At 32.2% G+C, this 17,762-nt stretch overlaps 1 protein-coding gene across 1 annotated transcript in view; it reads right to left on the bottom strand.

Annotated features, from left to right (window-relative positions):
- Nucleotides 1-17,762, bottom strand: part of LOC129216211 (methylmalonyl-CoA mutase, mitochondrial-like) — a 52,145-nt gene that overhangs the window by 33,722 nt on the left and 661 nt on the right. The window contains exons 2-6 of the mRNA XM_054850400.1: nt 13,921-14,038; nt 8,767-8,900; nt 6,329-6,619; nt 6,098-6,232; nt 4,753-4,870 (exon numbers count right to left, since the gene is read on the bottom strand). Of these exons, the coding sequence (XP_054706375.1) occupies nt 4,753-4,870; nt 6,098-6,232; nt 6,329-6,619; nt 8,767-8,900; nt 13,921-14,038 (796 nt within the window). The remainder of the gene's footprint in view (nt 1-4,752; nt 4,871-6,097; nt 6,233-6,328; nt 6,620-8,766; nt 8,901-13,920; nt 14,039-17,762) is intronic.

Below are 17,762 nucleotides of genomic sequence, written 5' to 3'. Positions count from 1 at the left end.
AAATTGCTTAAGTTTTTTCTCCCACGTGCATACGATATACTGCACAGAACAACGGTGGCATCGGATCTTCGATTTGGTCGAGAAGCTATGGTAGAGTTCTTTAATCAGGATTAGACGATTTTCATTTTACAAAACGAAAATCTCTTTAAATTACGATAGAATGATGATAAAAATACAAAAATCTGAAGAAAAACGAGAAAAATTGATATTTAAACTTAACAACAGGAAAAATGGGCAAAAAACGGAGTCTCCTGTGTTGGCAGGTTTGGCATACTATTAAAAATCAACTTCCGCCGATCATAAGCGGATGCCAAATATCTACTTTTTTTTTTCTCTAGCATAGATTCTTTCATTAAGATTAAATGGGAAAATAAGAAATTCGGCGCAAACGATAGCGAAATTTCGAACAACGTTCCAAATATTGCACAAGAAATACAATATCCCATACTGTGTATGTATAAGTACTAATGTCCTTTCCTTTGGTTTGGGTAACGGTAATAACGTTAAAAATAAATTATTAGGTAGTACATTATTTGTAAAACAACATTCGTTTATTTCATTTTTAAAACCGAGTTGGGACACAGAATTTTATTTTAGTGCAAAGAAATTGCATAAAACAAAGATTCCATGCATTTTTTAAAACAAATTTAGTATTTTTCTGCAATTAGGATGATTAATTAAAAATATTTCATTAAGTTTTCAAAAAACCAATGTATTTAAAGTTATATTAAAATATGCAAAAAGCAAACCTACTACATTTTAGATTTTCAATAAAATGTACAATATTCAGTATTTTTGAGCAAAAGTTTGGTGGCAAGATTAATTCAGAAAAAGAGAAAAATAAAAATCGTTATCGTAAAAAGGAACCTTTGACTAAAGACACGAAATCGCGAAAACGAAACTATTCGATCTCCCCAATCATAATAGCAGTAAAAATTCAGCTACTTAGCCTATTAGTTTTTTTATTTTACGAAGCCTGAATTTTCCTTTTATGCGATGTAGCGTAAAATTATTACTTCTTGACGGATTTAATTTAGCAGCTAAAATTTTATGACTCAATATTAACAACGTTTCTTGCATTATACACGGATTTATACGATTTTTTTTTCTTTTTTCAGAGCGATTTTAGGACTTGTGGATTATAATACGCCACTGAGGATAATATGAAGGAAATTAAATCTGTAATCTCTCAGTAATTTGTTTTTTCATTCAAGAACATGATTACAATTGCTCTTTGTTAATGAATCTATATGCATTTAAATATGGGGGGGGGGATAATGAACAAGACCTTCATTTTTCTATAGCGCTTTACAATAAGATTGAAAATTTATATTGTTAATCGCGACGAGATTTTAAAAAAAAATCTTTTTGAAAGTTATAATTCCTATTTGAAGCCATCTAAAACTTTAGGCAGTAGAAAGAAATGCGTTCCCCTCACTGACTCCATGCAAGAAAATCTTTGCTCTTTTGGCGCATTTTTCGTTATGAAAAAAAAACGTTCATTTTTTGATTGCAGTTTTTAAGTGCCAGCGTCGGTTTAGATAAAAATTTACAATTTTTTTGCATGAAATCACAATAAAAACAAAGACTAGATCTCATGGTACTTAATTCCTTGGGGGAAAAAATGGGAAAAAATTTTTTGAGAACAAAATTTTAAAACTCCCTGACTTTTCCCTGACATTTCCCGGAGCGTACGAACCCTGCACCTGTAATAATCGGTTTAGGGTTACGTACCAATTATATTGAACCTCGATAACTCAACACTTGGATAGCTCGACCATTCTGGTAACCCAATGCATTTGTTTCCCTCTCTAGTATAGTGTTTTATTGATATGAGTTGTAAAAAAGGTTGCTCTGCACATGTTAGCAGAAATTCACTTAGTCAACTACTATTTAAACCAGAGTCTACATTTTGAGGCTCTTAATCCGTATTTGGCCTATATTGTAAATCCACCTGGGGTTTAAAAAGGGATTTATTTCAAAATAGAGTAAAATCTGACGAATACAAATTATTTTATTTTTTTCATACCATAATAATACTTTGCTTTCTAAATATAAATATTTGAATATCTTAAAATAGTGTAAAAGCTTCTATTATTTAAAAAACAAATACAAGTTACTAATTTTCATCACTGTCATCCTCATCACTCATAGAATTTAACGCTTTGATTTTCATTGATTTGACATGTCCCACAAGTTGTAGAGCAATGACATTACACTTGCATCCACATCGGAATGTATCACATTGTTTTGCAGGAACAGCAAATCATGTTTAATAGATAGCCTGGGGCCGGTGGTAAGTTGTAAAGTAATGGATAGTACGAGTTATTTTTAATGTACCAGCCCTATTACAAACTTTATCTGTAACTATGTTCTGTAGCTATGGCATTTCATGGGCAAGTCAGAGTTGGAGGTAAATGTTCAGGTGTAATAAAAGATTTTGCTGTAGCTACGATCGCTACCATCATTCAATGCCGTGTAGTATAACTGCACATTCCAAAGCTTGAGATTCATATAGCTGAAGCATTGCTCTTCTCCCAGCGACTGCAATTTCTTAGTGCTAGCTTAAGTCAGTGGTAAAATCTTTGCAAAAGAACAGAGTTCTGCATCTTTCATCAGTTTTACAAGCGCTGAGTTTTTTTTTCGATTGAAAAAAAAATCTAGATATATTATTACAGCCTGTATAAGCATCATAAAAAATAAATAAGTTGCAGTTTTCGCGACCTATAGTAAAGACGACAAGTTCAGAATAACAGGATTGGAAGTTGATCCTCGCCTTATATCGCTGCAGTAATACAGTTTGAACCTGTTCTTCACTTGATATAGAAGCAAAATCATCAAAAAAGTGTCTTCATTTATAACCGTGGTAGGCACATGTTCAGAGGCGGATACTGCAGCATGCAAAATTTTCCCATCAGAGCCACCATTATTGTTTAGAACAGAACACCCTTGTTTCCACAATAAATCACTTATAAGGAAAATCATCACTTGCTTGTTTTTTCCATTAGACAAAAACTTCTTTTTTCCTGAAGAATGCATGCATGGACTGAAATTAATGTCTTGACTGGATTTTGTATAGCATCGTCTGTGAGAGGCATCTTTGATTGTAGGGTTTGACTTTGATCCCCCGTCCCCCATCAAAAACAGCAGTAGGTTTCCCGTATGTTTTAAAAACAAAATTAACATAAGAAAGAGCAATATGCTCTTAAGTATTGTTACTGCACCAAGGAAGGTGATGTAAAAGAGATCCTCCATCTAAAACATACATCTCTGCCTGTACTATGTTTTTAGACTCTTCACTGCACAAATTTTTACAAGATTCATTTCACCACAAAAGGCAATAGTAAACACTTCCTGTCCTATCATTTTAGAAATTATGTTTGCACCAAATAAATAGAATTCATTCAGTATTAACACCATCTTTGGCTGTTAGACCAGTAACAATCTTGCGTAGAATAGGAGATCCAAGAATGGGACTCTAATAAAAAAGGGAAGAGATTGTGGCCCAATGGAGTTTCACAAATGATTATATCATTATTTTTTCAACATTTTGTACTTGACTAACACTGTGTTTTCCACTTGTAGCAACTAAATTATTTGATAAAGCGATTGTAATTTTCACGTAATTCATAAAAGAAGTCTCAAACCATATGTATTTCATTTGAACAAATGAAAAATTGCCATTATAAGTGGTACCTCTTGTTAAATGTGGCTAAAGTATACATGGGAAATAACTTTAAAGCATTTTTTTTTTTTTTAATCAGTGGGAATGGATTGGCATACAATATGGGCCATTTACGACCCGTGGGCCTCTGTTTTTCAACCTCTAGTTTATATCGTAGTCAACTAAGAAGAATTACTAACTGTTGTAATACTTACTACAACTAAGTATAACAACGTGATGTAACCATATTCTTTCAACTTATTTGAACATAACATTGTAATAGACAGGGAAACAAATGGGTCGAGTTATCGGGATGGTCAAATTATCCAAGGTTCTACTTAATTTTCGTGACATACGAATTAACCAATATGCTTTGTCAATGATTATTCCATTTGTGAAGGTTAACTGTGTTTTTTTATATGTTTTGAAGAATACTAGCTTACATATTTTGAAGATAATTGCCACTAGCCCCCCATTTTCAAACCTGATTTTGGGGGTGTTCCCGTGAACCAATTTTGTCTGATTTTGGATATGTTATTCTGTTCAAGTCACTGATATAAAAACAATTTGAAAACCTTCTGTTGCAATTTTTTCCATGTTAAGGGTATTTTCCCCTTAGTTTGACTGGACTATTAATTGATTTGTAATTTTACAACATAACTTTGATCTTACCATTTTGTTTTCACAGTTCCGACTAAAATGAAAGCATTTTATTTTCTTTTTGTTATTTCCAAGGAAACTATTTTTGTTTCTAGTTGTTTTATTTCCGAGAATGCAATAAATTAATAGGGCGTTTTTGGCATTATAAAACTTGTGCATCAAAAACCCATTGCCACTTTGCTTTCTCTCCTGCTAGATTCATTCAAATGGAATCATCTTGACTTGAGCAATTGCCAAACTACATATAATTTGTGGTCAAACTGTACCTTCCATTTTTTTATTAGACATGATTTTAGTGATGCTAAATAAATAAAATACCACTGAGAATAAGAATTAAGCTACAAAAGTATTACAGGAGACGGTTGCATTTGTTAAATCACTATTGAAGCCATTGTAATTAAAAGTAAGCAAATTTCAAAACAGGCAACCTGTTCTTGCATATTCCAAACCATCAGCAATGGTGAAAGCCAGCTCAAGTACAGCATTTGCACCAGCCTCTTGTATGTGGTAGCCTGATATCGAAATGGAATTGAATTTAGGCATGTTCTAAATAAAAAATTTAAAAAACTTGAGATTCAGTACAGCAGTTAGGAAAAACTTAAGTCTACAAAAGCTTATACACAGTAAAATTCAAGGAAGATTTAAACTAAACAATTCAAAAGACATACGAGACTGACCCTATTTGTAAAACGTTATTCAACATGTCTTCTTGTAAAAGGAAATAAAAATATGGAAATTATTTCACCAATTCCTTGATAACATATGGAAATTGATCAACAATTGATTCATTTATATCTGCTCCACAGCTGGCACTAATACTTCTGTCATCTCAAGCAATATTTCCAAGTGCCACCTCCTCCACTTTATAATAATATTAATAATAAATTAGAAAAACTTTGAATATAGTCTCACATGCAACTGGAATTAAAGTAGCAAAAAAAGAAAAAGAAAAAAAGTCATTTACCAACGCAAAATGAAAAACATAACAGTAAGTTGAACATAATAGAACAGATGTTATTGAAGTCAAATGAAAGAAGAAAGTTTTGTCAATAAGTTTCATACAGTTGAGATTTGAGCAGTACCTTTACTGTGGGAGGTGGCACAACCACTCACAAAGGTGGAGCTGGTTCGACTTTGGGTATAAGGGGTCCGAGGTCATAGACCAATATTTTTATGAAAAATTATTAGCCTTATTAATATATTTAAACTAGAAACAGATATTTAAAAGATTTTTATGCATTAAATTAGGCTACTGTAAAAAAAAAAAAAATCAATGAAACTTCTTAACCCCATTAACAAGAAAAATGTTCAAACTATTTTCATAAATCTGAGTACTGCAATCAGACTTTTTTGTGCCATTTCAGCTTTGCCTCAACTATAACGTTTTTGAGGCAGATGAAGAATAATGATTTATTGTCAATGATCTTAATTTTTATTTCAATGCTGATAGGATAAATAAACATATGTAATTCAAGTAAAATAATATGTAAAATAAACTTATAAAATAGTAATTTTGCTTGAAGCCTCCAATTTCAATTTGAATTACACTTTTATTGGTAAAAAAAATTCATACACTAAATGGTGACTGTAAAAAGAGGGCCTGTCACTGATCCTGGGACCAGGGCCTGTAATCAAATGTTCTGACCATGCAAGGAGGTCATGGATGTCACTACATTTTATGATAAGCTGATTTATTCTTTCAAAACTTTATAATAAATTTAGATACATCTAAAAATTATCTCAAGATTTCATATCTAACAACTATAAACTTACTTTAGAAACATAGGAAAAAATGTCTCCAATAATTCTCATTGAATGATCAGGAGGATAGATGTATGTATTACGCACCATGAATTCTTTTAAGATATCATTCTGAATAGTACCAGACAGTAATTCCTTTTTGACACCCTAAAATCAAATAAAAAGGTTATCACTCATAGCTTTTATAAACTACGTTTTAAAATTACAAACTATACATTTAATTAACTGGCAAAAAATATTTACCTGCTCTTCTCCAGCCACAATAAACATTGCTAAAACAGGAATGACAGCGCCATTCATGGTCATCGACACAGAAATCTTATCGAGTGGTATACCATCAAACAAAGCTTTCATGTCTTCAGCAGAATCCACAGCAACACCAGCCATACCAACATCACCAGTTACTCTACTATTATCAGAATCATATCCACAATGTGTAGCCAAGTCAAACGCAACTGAAAGACCTTGCTGACCCATCTTTATGTTCTCTTTATAAAAAGCATTACTCTCTTCCACAGTACTAAATCCAGCATACTATGAAAAAAAAAAGATATATTTTTAAAAAGTACAAAATGTGACAAAAGTAGGATAATTAAACTGCTTTTCAATGCAGCAAAGTTTCTACAAAAAATTTATTGGAAGGAGAAAAATTATTTATCGGGAACAAATGTCATTTCTATACAAGCTGGAACATAGGAAAATAATATTATCTCTATATGTTTTAAAGAAAAAGTAACATCAAAGAAATTGAAATTCTGCATGCTGTGGGCCTGTGTCCAGAAGATCCCATAGCATCTACAGCCTTGAAATTTTATACAAAATTATTTTGAGCCACGGGGTTTGCACCTAGGGTTTTCTATTTCAATATTTGAAAAAACATTTTAATTTTTTAAGCTAAAGTTCCACACAAATAAAAGAGACAAAAGATTTTCTACATCCTTTAACACTCTATGTCCTTCAAAAAGTTTTTTTCTGCATTAAATAAAGCTTCTTTGAATATTCTTGATTAATTAGAACAGCAGATATAAGGGTTTCTATCTTAGCCAAAAGTCCTAGGCTCAACTCAGTTCAAGCCACGAGCTTAAGAGCAAAATGTATTACTAGAGATCACAAATTTGAAAAAAACTTTTGAGATGAGCAAAACTGCAGTTTAGCAGCGATAAGGATCACATATAGTTGTGCAGCGTGGTGCAAGTCGGAAGCCGGGAAAGAGTTTCTCTTAAAGGTGCTTTTTTTTAAAAAAATGTATCAGTTATGCATATTTTAATCAAGTTCTTTTTGTCTAGGGATGGTAGCATGATTGTGTTTTGATTATGAGCTCTTTACTTGAATTCTATTTTCTACGGGAGGGAGGGGAGTATTTTCAATTTGTTTGAAATGGAACTTAATCTGATTCTTTCTAATAGACAATCTAAATTTTTGGGAATCAAATAAGATTGAGAAGCAATCTTTGGGGAGTGATCAGCGTCAGCGAGCAGGAGATGGAGCCCTCCAGTAATAAATAAAATTAAATTAAACTGGTATTTAGATTATAATTTTATTTCATACTGGTTACACCAATATTCAATTTCTGTATGGAAAAAAACCAATCCTTAACACAAGTTAATTGATGAATAGGTAAAAAATCTTTTTTTTTTCTTTGGACGTCAACCATATTTTAATAAGTAACACATTCTTAAAAAAAATCCAGCAGAAGACAAATTCACAAACAGCCTTACATAAAAACACTTTAAAAAGTAATGTTTATATAATATTTTTAAACTAATGACCCCCCCCCCTATCCCGCCATTTGAGTCAGGGGTGTCGAGGGACGAATCAAAAACAGCTCCCTCTACAAAGGTTTTTGAAAGAAGAGAGAGGTATGCTATTTCAAACTTTTGTCGTGCAAGTAGCAAAAAAGGAAATCCTGAATGGAGATAAATTAAAGATATTGCAATAACTTTCTGAAAAAATACCAATAAATTCCCCAAAGAATCCTTCTTGCCGCTTGCATTGGAAAAGTATGACAATTGAACATTAGAAAACTGCAAAGAGAAATTTAACAAATCTTTTGGGCACACTAATTACCCTTATTACCCAGATTTTTGTTTATCCGGATTGCCGTTATCCCAGTTGGCCCAGATAAACAAGGTTGACCTGCATTTAAAAAAACATCTTACACATTTTTACTTGCTTCATTTTCAAGCAACTAAAGTTGTGCACACAATTATTAATTAAATATAATGTAATGTAACAGAATACATCTCATTTATTTCTTACCAAATTTCAAATTAAATGTGATATATTATTAACCACTGAAAAGTTTCTGGTTTAACACAAACTTTTATATTAAATATGAATTTGTACTGTTTTTTTTATAAGGTATAATTATACAAAACTTAAAAGACAATATTTTACATAATAATAACTTTTAAAAGAAGATTGTTGTCATAAATTGAAAACGGTAGAATTACGGAACACTATTGGGCTAGGCCAAAGCTTTGTTCAATCTCTAATACAAATAAATACAGTCTGAGACAAATGTAATAAGAATTCTCATTTAGTATAGATTTCTTTTTAAGAAAAAATTAGAATGTTTCTTATTGTTCGAATGAAAAATTGGTGCTTATATCTAATCAAAACTAAAATCAACAGTAATAAAGAGTATTTTTCTTTGTCTGACATTAAAGGAAAAACAAAACCTGTCGTATAGTCCATGGCCTTTGAGAATACATGGTAGGATACGGTCCACGAGTGTATGGAAACCCTCCAGGCAGTTCATCTGGAAGATCCTTAGTGTCTTGCTTGGTATATAAGGGCTTAACTGTTATTCCCTAAAAGAAAAACAATTTATTCATATTTTGAGTTATGCAATATACTTTTTGAAAAACCTAACATTATTTGCAATGATAAAAGATATTTAATGGCAAATGATTTCCGACTTTGATAAACATTTAAAACACTAGCATAAAAATAATTATTGGTATTTAAGAAATAAAACATTAATAAAACCAAGTTATGCGCTGAGTATAAACAAATTTGATTTCCTGTATACCCATACATGTGTCATTAGAGTAGAAAACCATTATAACACACACCTTGGGACAATAGGTTTTGCATTATACATGTTTTGACATTAAACAGAATATTTCACAAATAATTTATTAAACATATTCAAAATACATCAATAAATTTGCACATTAGTACAAGATTTTGTTGCAGTGAGTATTAAAGCTTAAATTATGCAATTTAATTATCCATAAAACTACCTGTCCTTTATTTCAAAAAGTAAGCACATTATCCTGAATTTTGTTAGTATCACGGTTTGCATCACAGCTGCAATATTCAAGAATAATCTGCTCTATTTTTTTTAGACTGTAAACACTATTTTTCATGTAAAAGCTTTAAATGTTGATGGAAAGATGAAAAACTATCAAAATTTAATTTGCCAGAGTTTGTGATGCAGAATATAGTGTCTTTTTTTCTGGCCACAAAACTTGATGTTTACTTCTGAAAAGTAGTGCAATTTAAAGAGAATCTTCTCCTGTACGATGGTTAAGTTTTAAAAAAATCTATATAAATAAAACAAAGAATATGTGTGTATATATAATGTGTATGTTTATATGTTCCCTATAAAAATCCAGTTTTTGTCAGATCTAGACCAAATTTGGCAGAAAGGTACTTGGGCACCCGAGAAGGAACGTAAGCGGGTTTTCAAATGCCAAAAAAGTGCCGAACTGTTCGAATTTCAATTTTAATACCTGTAAATGGCATTAAATGGCTTTTTCCACCCGAAATAATTATCGGACCAGTTCAATTTTGGCACCATTTGAAAGCCTGCAAAAAAAACTCATAAGGTTCATTCATTTCCTTTGAAGAGCAAAAAAAAAAAAGGTTATAAAATCACTGGGTAAAAATTAAAAAGCATCATTAAGCCTAATAGAATGGAATTTTTATGTCAAAAATATATTTTTTATGCAATCTCATTTTAAATTAGTGTGAAAACAATGCAGAAGGCTGCATTTGTTGTTGATTTTTTTTTCTCGGTTGTGACTAAATAAAATTTTGTTTTTGTTTTGAGATAAAATTGTCCCCTTTTGATTATTATTTGGGGATTTATATTCTTTCTTTTTTCTTTTGGATTTTGAGCGTTGCATTTCATTTATTTGGGAATTTTTGATTTGCCGTTTTCTTTCTTTAAGAATGATTATTTTGTCGGGAAAGTCACAATATTTTTTTTTTCGCTACTTGAAGCCTGATTGTTGAACATGCATCACTTGACAGAACTTTTATTTTCGAGGTAGACCGTGCAAAGCCATGCAATGCAGCTAGTATATAATAAAAACAGGAAAGACTAAATATGATTAAAAGTTTTGAAACTAGATAAAGTTTTGAAAATTTTAATTACTTAAAAAAATTATAATATTAAACGAGGCCAGAAAAATCCTGACAGAAACATAACATTAGAAAAAAGGGGAACTTAAGCACATTTCAAATTTGAGATGAAAAATAAATTCATTAAAATAAAAACTAACTACCAAACGGCACGAACTTGAGGGTCACGGATTTGGACGAAATTCCAGATATAGGTCAAATCCCACTAGATATGAACCCCGGTAAAGCGGTTTGACTGCATAGGCCCTAGTTTGGCTGCAACGGGGGTCCAAAGTTGCTAAATTTGACCCAGAAATGCTATGGAGTTTCTTTTAGAATTACCATTTTTACTTCTTTCTGCTATTTTACTGCAGTATGAGCCATTTGCATGCACTTGCCTTTGAGTTAACTACGTGGAATACAAATTTTAAATAAGTATTTCTCAAATTAAAATTGAATTGTTCTTTTAAACTCAATAACTTGAATGCCAAAATGTTTCTATTCGTGTAATTTCATGACAAAAAAAAAAAAAAAAAATCATTTAATCTTATAATTTGAAATAAAGTGTTATTTAAAAACATTTACTCCAAAAACACCATAAATTGTGGAGAAAATGCAATGTACACAAAGGTGAAAATAGTTTTCCAAATATACGAAGAGGGTGAGAAAGGTGGTAAGTCACCAACTTAGGATTGAAAAATCTGGAAAAGATGTGGGAAAATGAAATATTCAACAGAATAAAACTAATTTTTATACTTTGGAGTAGAAATAAATTATAAAATGTATCAAGCTACAGTAAAATTTCACCGCATATAATTTTTACAAGTGGAAATATAAAAAGTTTCATCATTGAAACAGTGGTTTAAACAAGCCAAACGCTTACACCAGCTACAGCGGCTAAAAAAAAAAAACATTTGGGCAGTTTAAAGTTGTCGCAGTTCAAGAATTCCTTCAGTTCAAAGCAAAATTGTTGCGGGTTTATCCACTCTGACCGAGCATCATTGTTGAACCCACGCAGTTGCCAAGCTCTTTTCAACCATGCAACAAATCTAGGCGAGGAAAACTGATTAAATACCATAGAGTGTATAATATATCAGCATGATCATCATAAATCTCTTCTATCATAGAGCGTTCAAAGTAATAAAAAAATGACAGTTCTTCGTCAAGCTAATCGTCGTAGTGATCTTGATCTTCAAGATCTACATCCAAACCGTCAATTTTGTCATTGTCGAAGACATGGTTCATAAAAATCAGAATTCGATCCAAGGCATCTTTTTCGCTAGACAACAAGCGACCTTGAACATTCTTGTCAAAATTGTCTTGCATTTTTGCAACCAAATCGCGTATAACTCTGTGCTTATTGATGTGATGCATGATGATTACTAGTTCATGTCAAAAATGTTTAAAAATATGATAGAAGAAATAAGAGAAGTTGTAGAATCTTTTTACGATAAAATATTAAATATTCGATGATAAAACCAAGCAATATTTAAATACGGAAGTTATTTCTTGTATTAACATAGTTGCAGAATATTTATCGTTTGCAAAATGAAATTAATTATTTTCATTTGATATTAATCGTCTGCTATAAAAAATATTTATCGTTTGTTGATAAAACATTTACTTTAACTGGATGTTTATCGTCTGCTATCAGAGATATTACACAATGATAAGCAAAAAAACAAAGAGGAAGAAAAGCACTGATTTATTGCACATGGCATATAAAAAAACAAAATACAAGACCGTTTCGACTTTTTAAAAAACTTAAAAAATGCCTATAAATAGATAGGCGTTCTCCCTTTCACTCGTTGTACTAACAAAAGACGCTCCAAGTATGTTGGAAAACGAACATTGTGCCGAAATCCCAAATTTCAATAGAAATGTCAATGCATTTCTGGGTCAAAATTAGCAACTTCGGACCCCCATTGCAGCCAAACTAGGACCTATGTAGTCAAACCGCTTTATCGGGGTTCATATCTAGTAGGATTTGATCTATATCTAGAATTTTATCCAAATCCGTGACCCTCAAGTTTGTGCCGTTTGGTCGTAAGCTAAATTGATATAAGGTAGCATATATTAAAATACAGCTTCTAACTTGTATAGTAATTAAAATATTTATCAGATACAAGAGGATTGAAATAACTAACATGGTATGTAATTTTTGGGGAAACAGATGTTTATCATAGGAATGTCCTCCCCCTACCGTTCCATTGAAAAAAAAATCCTACATGCATGCATTATGAACGATACAAAAATTTTGCCTACATGTGTGTTAGATATGCATTCTCAATGACAATCAATAAGTCGCAATGCCAAACAGTGTCTGTTCGAGGCTTAGATTTGGGCCCACAATGGTTCTCATGCATACAATTATACGTTCTTGCATTACCAAATGGCAAACCATTGAGCTTATTTGTGTTGGCTAAAGATGGACTGACAAAAAATATCGTGCAATCAATTGCTCTTCCAAATGAACATGGATTTTTTTTTTTATTTCATTTTCATAGTTAAGGATAAAAAAACATCACTTTCCCACATTGAGTTGAACTTTTAAGACATCAAACAATAAGTTAATTTGTTACATTAATGAAATGCATTGTATTGAAAAAATGAATGGTTGGTGTTTTTTTTTTTTTTTTTTTTTTTTTATTGTTGATCATTGTCTACAGTGCTCCATTCATCTTTCTATCAAATACATCATCCCCACAAACTTGAAATACATTTGTTATTTTTTTAACAACCAAAATATTCACTAGAAAATATTTATATGGCAAAACAACATTTACTGGGTCAACTAATAGATATTATAGGAATTCAATTCAAGTATCAAAGATTTAGTTTGAGAACTCCTGACAATGATTGAAAAAAATTACAAAATGAGAGTAATTGAGACATTAGTTAGTACCAGTGAGGAACATGTTTGATTTATTAAAAAGTGATTACTTATCCCATAAGCGACAGCCTATCACTTATTTCATTTTAATAGTGTATGATTAAAAAAAATAACGTATAAATGGAAAGACAAAACCAATCGCAAACTTGCATGAATAGTTTAAATTTCTGCTCCTGAAAACTCTTAACTCGCATATTAGAATTTGGCTTAGCAATGTGTGTGTGGTGTGTTGGGGGGGGGGGGGGGGGGGGGGGGGGTGGGGGGGGGGTAATGCAGTAAGTTATTTTACAACATAAATAACAATTGCAACCAGAAAACTTCAGATTGCTCCTCCAAACTTCAGCAGAATTGAGAAATATTAAAAAATCTAGAATATCAGGACAGAAAGTTAAAAATAGTTGGAAAAAATTCATCGGAAAAATCAGGACAATTACTTACTCTATGTAAATGCGTTGATTTTACAAAGCAAAAGAGGAGGCAACCGACCCCTTCTAATCCCCCTGAACAACAGGCTACTCCTAAATTATGTACATCATTTCAAATTACAAAACATTTAAATTACTAAAAAATGAGTGAATGCCCAAACACTCTGCAGTGTGCCAAGCTAAAACTTCCAATGGATCCTTTCCTTTCAGAACTTTCTTTGCTGCAGTTGTCCATGCTTCAGGCATCTTTAGGTCAGTTGCATAATTTGCACTTGAATACCGCTAAAAAAGTAAAATTTTAATGTCTGTCACATGAAATCCTCTTTTAACACTAGAACGACTGACATTTTCTGTATACCTAGAAAGACTGAAGGGGTCAGTGTGGCCCCTACCCATTTTTGGGGTGAATTATTTTAAAAATTCTTCCTGAGTGTGTCCACATGCCCAATGCACCTTCTTTCATGACTAAATAAAAACTTAGTATGCAATTATTTGTAGTGTTTCTCTCTATACTGGCCAAAAGCTTGGATCAGTTTTACTTTTCAAGAGCAATGGCTACCATTAGGCTGGTACGCAGTCAGTACTGTTTATAGCATTTGGATATCCAACTGGCTGCATAAAGCGAAAGTTACAGGTTAAACTAGAGAGAATGGCCTTTTTTTATGCTAGAACAATTAGGAGAAAGGAAAAAAAAAAATTTTTTAATTGTAAAAAAGTTAAAGGGCCACTGTGGCCCCTCCCGTCTTTCTAGGTATAAGGATCAATATTTACAGTACTATGAGGCGTATGATAAAATGATTAAACAAGCATTCAAATAGTGTCATATAATGAAAAGTCAGGAAGTTACATTACGTTCCGTTAGACATTATCCGAGTTATTAAACAACAAACTATGCAAGGGGCCACACAGGCCCCTCCGTCTTTCTAGGGTTAAACAATTTAAGTTTTTTAGTGAGAAGTTAGAATCAGTTTTTTATATTTACTAATTCATTATTATTTTTTTTAATTTCTAATGGCAAGATTTTAGGACAACTACAGATACAAAGGAACTGGATTAAGGATATAAACAAGTAGACAAAGATACAAAAAAATAAATAAATAAAATAAAATAGAAAAAAATCTTTAGCAAAAGTCTATGAATCCAAAAGGCCCCTAGTCTCCCAGTATCGGTCTGCAAGACACCGTTTGGCAAATGACGAGATGGTCAGCATCCATGATCCGCCCCAGATCACAAAGACTGCAGAAAGGACTCGCAGGGTTCGCGTTTACGCGCTATAGCGGGTTTTTTACGCAAATTCGCGGGAAAGGGACGCAACTTCCGGGAAAAATCGGGTCCCAGGGACCGAGAAAACCCAAAAGATAAGAACCAGAAAAAAATGGGAGAAAATGCTAAAGATCTATTTAGTAAATGCTTTTAAGCTTCAAAATGACCAGGAGAATCAACAGAAAGGGACTAAAATGACCCTATCTGTTTATCAGCTATTCAAACACACCCCAATTGTGGACCAGTCAATGGAATTTTTGTGATAAGACTTGAGCTTACAGTGACCTCCTGGGCAGAGCTCAGGGAGCAAGTTCATAAATAGCCCATTGTACTGTATTCTAAGAATAAGCTCTCCCTCAACTTTTATCTTGAGGAAATTCCTAAAAACAGAAATGAAGACTAAAAATAAGAGAGGTTTTCAATGCAATCTTCAGGATTAATACAAGACAATTGTACAGTAAAAATATTGCAATTTGGCATTCATGTAACCAGAATTACTTTTGAAAATCATTATTTTGCATCCCCAATAAAAAGAGGGGAGAAAAAAAATGGCAAACATTTTCCAGATCGCACTAAAGACAAAGAGTTCTGAACTCTACATTTTTCTTGTTAAATTGCTTATGAATACTTGAATTTTATACAAAAGCACTTTAACCTAGTTCTTTTTCTAATAATTCATCTCTTTCTGATGGGTTATTTTTATTTGGACTTGCAAAAGTCGGGTATTAATCGATCGCACCATTTTCAAAATGGCGAGATTTTAAAAATAGAACAAAAACCAAAACAGATATTTTGAACGAGTTAAAATAAAGTCAAATATACTGATTTAAGATTGCAGATGAGCAACTTTCACACTCATATGAGAAAATGTTTCGTTTTTGCGATCGCGATTTTTACGTTGGGTTCATTCGCTTGCGATTTATTATTATTATTATGTAATTGCCAATGATAATTGGGAAGGGGGGGGGGGGGGCTGTTCGCTTTTTTCACTAAGAAAATTTCCAGGAAAAACAAAGGTTAAGGGAGTGCTTTTTGCTTGATCAATCAGAAGCACTTGTTCTACATTTTATGGTAAAAACCCATTTTTAAAGTAAATTTTGAGTTAATCTCATTGTAACTGACCAAATAGTTTCTCACATAACTAAGTCTTGCAAGTGTATTATTTGAAAATAATTTTACAATGATAAAATCACAAAAAATTAGGGCAAAATTAACCAATTTATTTTATTTCATGCCTTCCCCCCCCCCCCCCCAAGTATAAATATTTTTATATTATTCATTTACACACTAAGATTTTCTATTTAAAATTTAAGGGACTCATTTTTTTCACCAAAGGACCCAAATCTATTTCATTAATGGGTCCCTGGGACCCAGGTTACGGATAGTTGAGCGCAAACACCGACTTGAAATGATTCGGAAACGACGTAGGTGTTTTGGGAGACAGTCAATGCCAGTGACGAGCCTAAACTATGTCATCATTCTATGTCTGGGCCATACTAATTCATTATTAAAATTACCATTATTTTCGAAAAGCATAGATTGATCTTTTACAAGTAATAAAATGAACTATAGTAAATTGTTTTATAAAAGTGTATCTGTAACCCAGATTTGGGGTGTACAACTTTGTCTTGATCAAGGGTGAATGCAGCTTCTGGTTGAATTTTTAACATTTAAGGGGGGGGGGGGGGGGGGTCTCACGACCCCAGTGGATCCATCCCTGTACTCGATTGCCCACCTCATGAGCAATTCCCGCACTTGTAAGTCTGATGCACAATCGCTAATTTTCTCCACTATCACTACACAATGGTTAATCAAAGAAAAAAACTAGTATTTTAACTTGGGTAATAGACAAAAATTTTAAATAGATAATTAAAAATGTAAATACTTTGAAGCTGGTAATTTGAATAAGAGACTTTTATTTAAACATTTAATCAAAGATGCTAGTGGCACCATCTTTTGAACTCTGTAATTACTTCATTTAGTTTGCTTTCCACCAAAACAAGGAAAACAAAGTTATTTATCTTCTATGAGTACTTTTTATAGTTTAAATTTGAAGTGCCTTATTATGAGCAAACCAATCAATATACAAGTGTCTTAAGGAAAACTATATAAGTCAAACTATATTTTATAAGTCTCCCCACAAAAGTTGGAGTTATTATTTTTGTTTAAGAAGCTGGAATTGATGAAAGAAAAGATGGTAAGTTTTATTGCATGATACAAAACATTTATCACAAAATTGATTTATCGATTGAAAATTTTGAGGAAAAAGGAGAAAACCTCCTTCTACTCAATACAACTAGATACCACTAAATACCCTGCTGAATTTCAGGCTTGATATGCCGGATACCGGGGTATTTTGTGTATTGGCTGGATCAGATACCAAATAGTTAAAAATGAAGCCAAAAACTGGATATTCAAAGTACCTATCTCTAAATCTTATCCTGGGTCCAAATATAGTGACATCTTCCAGCAGGTTCTAAATAAGCTTAGAAGTTAAAATATGTGATTAAAAATAATAAATCCAACCGTTTAACTATACAAAATTTTCTTTTGAACGACTAAGTGCTTCACTGAACTAATGGCGAGTAGGCACTTTATTGTGAGTTATAAGAATAAGGAAATACTGTATACTATACTTGTGTATAAGTCGATCTCACATATAAGTCGACCCCCCTACTTTTAGGAGAAAATGGGGAAAAAATCGAAAACCTGTGTAAAGTAAGTCAAGTACCTAGTTTCTGAA

This window comes from Uloborus diversus, chromosome 2, assembly GCF_026930045.1.
Source record: "Uloborus diversus isolate 005 chromosome 2, Udiv.v.3.1, whole genome shotgun sequence".
NCBI classification, from domain to species: domain Eukaryota; kingdom Metazoa; phylum Arthropoda; class Arachnida; order Araneae; family Uloboridae; genus Uloborus; species Uloborus diversus.
Note: the sequence above shows the minus strand (reverse complement) of the source record. Positions and strands in the feature narration are given on the sequence as shown.